Source organism: Coregonus clupeaformis, unplaced genomic scaffold (genome assembly GCF_020615455.1).
Source record: "Coregonus clupeaformis isolate EN_2021a unplaced genomic scaffold, ASM2061545v1 scaf1621, whole genome shotgun sequence".
Classification (NCBI taxonomy): domain Eukaryota; kingdom Metazoa; phylum Chordata; class Actinopteri; order Salmoniformes; family Salmonidae; genus Coregonus; species Coregonus clupeaformis.
Window position 1 is genome coordinate 92419 of NW_025535075.1, and position 9111 is coordinate 101529.

The 9111-nt window shown below is 37.1% G+C and overlaps 1 protein-coding gene across 1 annotated transcript; it reads left to right on the plus strand.

Moving 5' to 3' along the window:
• Positions 1–675: 675 nt before the first annotated feature.
• On the plus strand, positions 676–4745 carry LOC123487299 (butyrophilin subfamily 1 member A1-like). Its single transcript, XM_045218515.1, has 4 exons — positions 676–769; positions 951–977; positions 2779–3111; positions 4133–4745. The coding sequence occupies exons 2-4, from the start codon at positions 956–958 to the stop codon at positions 4141–4143; spliced, it is 366 nt and encodes a 121-aa protein (XP_045074450.1). The 5' UTR covers positions 676–769; positions 951–955; the 3' UTR covers positions 4144–4745.
• Positions 4746–9111: the final 4366 nt, after the last annotated feature.

Consider the following 9111-nt stretch of genomic DNA (forward strand, 5'->3'; position numbering starts at 1 on the left):
TATTGATACGCACTGTTAAATCTTTACAGCTCAGGATAATATGACTATAATTAAAGACCATCACTACCATCTGCTGGCTGGATCTGTCTTCTGATTTGAATTGAAACAGTTTTAGAATTTAGAGATGATTAACTAAAATATGGTTGGAGATAAGATCATAAAAGAGGGCACCATGCTGTATGATAGCATAATCCCTCTAATGGTCGTCACGCTAGTTAACAAAGTCACAAACCCTGCCCATTTTTACATTTTAGTCATTTTAGCAGACGCTCTTATCCAGAGAGAAATCTAAAATATTGAGTGCATACATTTTCATACTTTTTTAGTACTGGTCCCCCGTGTGAATCGAACCCACAACCCTGCTGTTGCAAGCGCCATGCTCTACCAACTGAGCACATGGGACCACAATTAATATTCTTAAAATCTGATTTTAAACCTAACCCTAACCCACACTGCTAACATTATGCAACCTTAAACTTAAATTAAGACCAGAAATGTACATTTTTGTTTTCATTAAATGTTACGACAGGCCTATAGACAATTCTGACTTTGTGGCTGTGTTATCTAACAAGCAGAGAAGCAAGGGGGAGGAGTTTAGTCCCAAGTGCCTGTGCAAAGGTGAAATTGACATTTCTGTCTCAGTATAGGCCTGAGGGAAAATTGTTCTGTAAAACGTGTATATATGCATATATAGGGAATATTAGAGAATGGTTATGGATTTAAAGAAACTGTTTTTAATCTGAAGTGGAGGACGTGAAGACCAGTAAAGGTAAGAGGAGATCTCAGTATATATCACTTTCCAAACTAAACACAACATTCCTGTTTTTAAACAACGAGGACTGGAGAAAGAGGAAGTGATGTTTCTATCTGTGTGATTGAGAAAATGAGAGAATCTGATGAATAGATGGTGGTAATGATGTGAATATGAATGTTTTCTCTTTTTATTGCAGGGAAAATGGCAGAGTCCAGAGTTCATAGTAAGTCACCATATTCGAATTCATTATGAGCTTTTCTTTCACATATCAAGGACAACGGTACTAAACCAACTATTGAAAATAAAATGTGTTTGTGGTTTTATTTCTCTTTATGTGTAAATGTGTGTCACTGGATGAAATGTGTTAGGAACATGAGGAGTTATAGCTGAGTTTGTGTCTGTGAGAAACAGCTCTACTGCTCCACAGTGACCTCTCCCTCCAAACATCTCCTTTCATTATGAAACCCATTTAATCCAATCAGTCACAATACAGAATAAATAAAAAAAACATTTGTACTTTACATGCTCTAGAGAAGTTAAAGTTGTTCTTATCAACAAATAAATATAATTATTAATCCAGAAGCGATTTACAGTAGCAATTAGGATTACGTGTCTTGCTCAAGGGCACATCAACAGATGTGTTACCTAGTTGGCTCAGGGATTCAAACCAGTGACTGTCTCGGTTACTGTCCCAACGCTCTTAACCGCTAGGCTACCTGCCACACATTTCTGACCAATGGGAAAATACAGTGTCTCTAATTTATTCTATATATTTAATCATAGCAGATTATTTACTTTTTCAGTAGATTGAAGTTGAGTTGGGTTATTGATATACTTGATCAAAATGTTACAGATGATTTTACCATTATCCATTAGCCTTTACTAATGTTTAAATCAGTGATTTTTACTGTAAAACATCATATTTTCTTATTTCAGGGGGAATTTGCCATGTATATACCCATTAACTGAATTAGTATAATATTTTAACTGATATTTAATGTCAATAGGTTTGTTTAGTGTCTCTTGCACTGGGGTAGACTGTTCTATATGAGTATGCCCATGGATTTACCTGGTTTATATGAGTCATAGGGTGTAGGGATACACAAGGCTCATACAGGTAATGGGTCTGGATGGACGTCTATTGCCCATTCAAATCCTTTCTGGCAACAACTTTTGTGGTAGGAAAAAAGTGAATGGGGCTGGGGCACATGTGTTATACCACTGTACTATGAGTTTATCTATGAAATGTTTTGTGTATACAGGTCGAGAGGTCACAGGACTAACTTATGCAAATAACAGGGTTGGGGGGTGCAGCGAATAGCTGGATAGGTTACTGTTGGTGACTTGGGGAATAAAGGCCTAAGGAAAGTGGGTAACAGGGGTGAGATTGGCAAGTAACAGGGATGAGGTGTATTGGCAAAGGAACTGTGGTATTGAGTAACAAGTAGGGCACTTAGGGCTATAATATGGGTGTATCGGTACTTCATTGTATACATTTGAGGGTATTGTCATGTAGGTGTTAGGGTTAGGGAATGGGGTAACAGGGCTGGGGTGTGTGGGTCATTGAGTTTAAGTGTGTGGGTAAGTGGGCTAGGTTTATAGATATTGAGGCTGAAGAATAGGAGCAAATATCTGTTAATTTTATTATAAGCAGAGCACTGTATGTCACAATTTTGTACATACTTTTCAATGAATGAAAAAATAAGCAAAATGGATTACATGTTAGGGATACTAGTGGCATAATATTTGCATAGTGGCATGTCTGGGAAAGATTTGGGAACAAATGGGATAATATCATTCCAGATAGTAGCATTCACATTCTTCTATGACATATATATATTTTCCTTCAAATGAATATGTCTTTTTGGGATTGTATATGTTGTATTTTAGAATTGACATGGTCCTGGTTGTTGTATGTCTATTGTAGTTTTTAATTCCGCTGTGTTTATAAATGTACTGAGAGTATTTTGTTTTCCCTGACACAGATGGTCATTAAACCAGAAATGTTCTCTCTTTCTGAACAGCTCAGTTTAAACTCACCTCAGAAGACCATGTAAGGGCTGATGTTGGTGAAGATGTCACACTCCCCTGTCACCTCTCACCTGAGGCCAGTGATGTTGCCATGACGATCAGGTGGTTTAAAGAGACAGAGTGTATTTACCTGTATAAGAATGGCCAGGTGACAGAGAGGAGTGGCTATGAGGGCAGAGTGAGTCTGATCACCCAGGAGCTGGAGAGAGGCAACGTGTCTCTGAGGCTGAAAGACATCAGGGAGTCAGATGATGGAGTCTACATATGTCAGGTCATCCATGGAGAACAGAAGGAGGAGGATGCAGTGTGTTTAAGGGTCAGAAGAGGTAAGTGTTCTATAACTCCAGTAATGTTTCTAAACACCTAAACAACAACAATAACAACCAGTCTCTTTCCCTGTACAGAACACTTCTACTTTCTCATGTAGATAGGAGTTCATGGTAGGAGTTACAGATGAATAGACTAGATGAATTCTGAATATCAACAAGTTAGAATGCAAATTACAATCACTCTGAGTTTTGAGCTTGATGTCCTAAATCATTTGAAGCATTCCAATATTACTGGTCAAGTCCCTTGATTCTCATTAGTAATGAATGTGATGAACACCCATACCCCCCTGATGTATATCAAATCACTATGGTATTTGATTGGATAATGTGACAGATGGTGATTTGAAGGTAATGATAATAACACATTATTCATTACTCTCCATCTTGGATAATGGATGATCAGCTATGCGTGTGTAATTTCTTATTTGTCTTTTTTGTTTATTGACAACCAATAACAGAAGACAAAGAACTGACCAGAGTGTTAATCTGATACTATAAAGAAGGGCAGGCCTTGTGAATAGCAGTGTGTCTTCTTCAAGGCTACAAATTAAATCAGTTTCTTTACATTTATCAATACTCTCCCCAAATGTTCTCAAAGTAGGTTGGATTATGATATATAGATGTTCTTCAAATTATCCTGAATTTACATACCATAGCCCTCCCACAATATATCTGCCATAGAGCTCAACATTTCACATAGCCCTCCCAGAATATATCTGCCATAGAGCTCAACAATTCACACACCAACATTTAAATGGAACAGCTTGAATTCAGCTTGATGTCATAGTATGAAGCATTCAGTCATTCTCAGACTGCTCACATAGTAGCACTGCTTACATCCCTTTCCCTAGATGTACGTTAGTAATTAATGTGATGAACAGTCATTCCAATATGATGTATGGTATTTCATTAAATTATGAAATGAGACAGAAATTCAATGAACAATAATAACTAATGCATTCTGTTTTACATGATCATTATTCATGACTCTCCATCTTGGATAATGGATGATCTGAAGACGGTGAGTAATTACTTATGTCTTTTTTGTTTATTGACAACCTATAACACAAGACAAAGAAAAGACCAGAGTGTTAATCTGATACTATGAATAAGTACAGGCCTTGTGAACAGCAGTGTGTCTTCTTCAAGGCTACAAATTAAATCAGTTTCTTTACATTTATCAATACTCTCCCCAAATGTTCTCAAAGTAGGTTGGATTATGATATATAGATGTTCTTCAAATTATCCTGAATTTACATACCATAGCCCTCCCACAAAATATCTTCCATAGAGCTCAACATTTTACACTCCAAAATTAACACGGTATCAGCTCTAATTCAGTTTGATGTCCTAGTATGAATCATTCAGACGTTCTTAGACTGCTCACATAGTAGCACTGATTACATCCCTTTCCCTAGATGTACATTAGTAATGAATGTGTTGAACAATCATTGCATTATGATGTGTGGTATTTGATTGAATAATGTAATGTGACAGAAATTAGATTGAATGTAACTGTAATAACTCATACATTTTGTTATACATTATCATTATTCATTACTCATATCTTGGATAATGGATGATCAGGAGCAATACCATAGCCCTCCAACAATATACAGTGGGGAAAAAAAGTATTTAGTCAGCCACCAATTGTGCAAGTTCTCCCACTTAAAAAGATGAGAGAGGCCTGTAATTTTTTCTCAATACTTTGTTATCTACCGTTTGTTGGCAATGACACAGGTCAAACTTTTTCTGTAAGTCTTCACAAGGTTTTCACACACTGTTGCTGGAATTTTGGCCCATTCCTCCATGCAGATCTCCTCTAGAGCAGTGATGTTTTGGGGCTGTCGCTGAGGCAATACGGACTTTCAACTCCCTCCAAAGATTTTCTATGGGGTTGAGATCTGAGACTGGCTAGGCCACTCCAGGACCTTGAAATGCTTCTTACGAAGCCACTCCTTCGTTGCCCGGGCGGTGTGTTTGGGATCATTGTCATGCTGAAAAGAACCAGCCACGCTTTCATCTTCAATAACCTTGCTGATGGAAGGAGGTTTTCACTCAAAATCTCCACGATACATGGCCCCATTCATTCTTTTCCTTTACACGGATCAGTCATCCTGGTCCCTTTGCAGAAAAACAGCCCCAAAGCATGATGTTTCCACCCCCATGCTTCACAGTAGGTATGGTGTTCTTTGGATGCAACTCAGTATTCTTTGTCCTCCAAACACGACGAGTTGAGTTTTTACCAAAAAGTTATATTTTGGTTTCATCTGACCATATGACATTCTCCCCAATCCTCTTCTGGATCATCCAAATGCACTCTAGCAAACTTCAGACGGGCCTGGACATGTACTGGCTTAAGCAGGGGGACACGTCTGCACTGCAGGATTTGAGTCCCTGGCGGCGTAGTGTGTTACTGATGGTAGGCTTTGTTACTTTGGTCCCAGCTCTCTGCAGGTCATTCACTAGGTCTCCCCGTGTGGTTCTGGGATTTTTTGCTCACCGTTCTTGTGATCATTTTGACCCCACGGGGTGAGATCTTGCGTGGAGCCCCAGATCGAGGGAGATTATCAGTGGTCTTGTATGTCTTCCATTTCCTAATAATTGCTCCCACAGTTGATTTCTTCAAACCAAGCTGCTTACCTATTGCAGATTCAGTCTTCCCAGCCTGGTGCAGGTCTACAATTTTGTTTCTGGTGTCCTTTGACAGCTCTTTGGTCTTGGACATAGTGGAGTTTGGAGTGTGACTGTTTGAGGTTGTGGACAGGTGTCTTTTATACTGATAACAAGTTCAAACAGGTGCCATTAATACAGGTAACGAGTGGAGGACAGAGGAGCCTCTTAAAGAAGAAGTTACAGGTCTGTGAGAGCCAGAAATCTTGCTTGTTTGTAGGTGACCAAATACTTATTTTCCACCATAATTTGCTAATAAATTCATTAAAAATCCTACAATGTGATTTTCTGGATTTTTTCCCTCAATTTGTCTGTCATATTTGACGTGTACCTATGATGAAAATTACAGGCCTCTCTCATCTTTTAAGTGGAGAACTTGCACAATTGGTGGCTGACTAAATACTTTTCCCCACTGTATATGCCATATAGTTCAAATTTTCACATAGCCCTCCCACAATATATCTGCCATAGAGCTCAACATTTCACATAGCCCTCCCACAATATATCTGCCATAGAGCTCAATGTTTCACATAGCCCTCCCACAATATATCTGCCATAGAGCTCAACAATTCGCACACCAAAATTAAAATGGAACAGCTTGAATTCAGCTTGATGTCACAGTATCAAGCATTCAGTCATTCTCAGACTGCTCACATAGTAGCACTGATTACATCCCTTTCCCCATATGTACATTAGTAATTAATGTGATGAACAGTCATTCCAATATGATGTATGATATTTCATGAAGTTATGTAATGAGACAGAAATTCAATGAACAATAATGACTCATGCATTCTGTTTTACATTATCATTACATGACTCTCCATCTTGGATAATTGATGATCAGTTTTTTGGTGAGTAATTACTTATTTGTCTGTTTTGTTTATTGACAACCAATAACACAAGACAAAAGAACAGACCAGAATGTTAATCTGATACCATGAATAAGTACAAGCCTTGTGAAAAACAATGTGTCTTCTTCAAGGCTACAAATTAAATCAGTTTCTTTACATTAATAGATACTCTCCCCAAATGTTCTCAAGATAGGTTGGATTAGGATGTATAGATGTTCTTCAAATTATCCTGAATTTACATACCATAGCCCTCCCACAAAATATATGCCATAGAGCTCAACATTTTACACTCCAAAAGTAACACGGAATCAGCTCTAATTCAGTTTGATGTCCTAGTATGAAGCATTCAGTCATTCTCAGACTGCTCACATAGTAGCACTGCTTACATCCCTTTCCCTAGATGACATTAGTAATGAATGTGTTGAACAGTCATTGCAGTATGATGTGGTATTTGATTGAATAATGTAATGTGACAGAAATTAGATTGAATGTAACTATAATAACTCATACAATTTGTTAATCATTATCATTATGCATTACTCTCCATCTTGGATAATGGATGATCAGGAGCAATACCATAGCCCTCCAACAATATATCTGCCATAGAGCTCAACATTTCACATAGCCCTCCCACAATATATCTGCCATAGAGCTCAACAATTCACACACCTAAAATTAAAATGGAACAGCTTGAATTCAGCTTGATGTCCTAGTATGAAGCATTCAGACATTCTAAGTCTGCTGACATTGTAGCACTGATTACATCACTTTCCCTAGATGTACATTAGTAATGAATTTGATGAACAGTCATTCCAATATGATGTATGATATTTCATTAAATTATGTAATGAGACAGAAATTCAATGAACAATAATAACTAATGCATTCTGTTTTACATGATCATTATTCATGACTCTCCATCTTGGATAATGGATTATCAGGAAGACGTGAGTAATTACTTATTTGTCTTTTTTGTTTATTGACAACTAATAAGACAAGACAAAGAAAAGACCAGAGTGTTAATCTGATACTATAAAGAAGTACAGGCCTTGTGAACAGCAGTGTGTCTTCAAGGCTCCAAATTAATTCAGTTTCTTTAGATTTATCAATACTCTCTTCAAATGTTCTCAAGGTAGGTTGGATTATGATGTATAGATGTTCTTCAAATTATCCTGAATTTACATACCATAGTCCTCCCACAATATTTCTGCCATAGAGCTCAACAATCGCACACCAAAATTAAAATGGAACAGCTTGAATTCAGCTTGATGTCACAGTATGAAGCATTCAGTAATTCTCAGACTGATCACATAGTAGCACTGATTACATCCCTTTCCCTAGATGTACATTAGTAATGAATGTGATGAACAGTCATTCCAATATGATGTATGATATTTCATGAAGTTATGTAATGAGACAGAAATTCAATGAACAATATTAACTCATGCATTCTGTTTTACATGATCATTATTCATGAATCTCCATCTTGAACAATGGTTGATCAGTTATGGTGAGTAATTACTTATTTGTCTTTTTTGTTTATTGACAACCAATAAGACAAGACAAAGAACAGACCAGAGTGTTAATCTGATACTATGAATAAGTACAGGCCTTAGTGAACAGCAGTGTGTCTTCTTCAAGGCTACAAATTAAATCAGTTTCTTTAGATTTATCATTACTCTCCCCCAAATGTTCTCAAGGTAGGTTGGATTATGATGTATAGATATTCTTAAATTTATCCTGAATTTACATACCATAGTCCTCCCCACAATATATCTGCCATAGAGCTCAACATTTCACACACCAAAATTAAAATGGAACAGCTTGAATTCAGCTTGATGTCATAGTATGAAGCATTCCAGTCATTCTCAGACTGCTCACATAGTAGCACTGCTTACATCCCTTTCCCTAGATGTACGTTAGTAATTAATGTGATGAACAGTCATTCCAATATGATGTATGGTATTTCATTAAATTATGTAATGAGACAGAAATTCAATGAACAATAATAACTAATGCATTCTGTTTTACATGATCATTATTCATGACTCTCCATCTTGGATAATGGATGATCTGAAGTCCGTGAGTAATTACTTATGTCTTTTTTGTTTATTGACAACCAATAACACAAGACAAAGAAAAGACCAGAGTGTTAATCTGATACTATGAATAAGTACAGGCCTTGTGAACAGCAGTGTGTCTTCTTCAAGGCTACAAATTAAATCAGTTTCTTTAGATTTATCATTACTCTCCCCAAATGTTCTCAAGGTAGGTTGGATTATGATGTATAGATATTCTTCAATTTATTCTGAATTTACATACCATAGTCCTCCCACAATATATCTGCCATAGAGCTCAGCAATTCACACTCAAAATTAAAATGGAATCAGCTTGATTTCAGCATGATGTCCTAGTATGAAGCATTCAGACATTCTAAGACTGCTGACATAGTAGCACTGATTACATCCCT

Excerpts from the sequence above, each read along its gene's own strand:
- LOC123487299 (XM_045218515.1), top strand. The coding sequence starts at position 956 with ATGGCAGAGTCCAGAGTTCATA. Across the intron at positions 978-2,778 it reads GGCAGAGTCCAGAGTTCATA|CTCAGTTTAAACTCACCTCA; the intron begins GTAAGTCACCAT and ends CTTTCTGAACAG.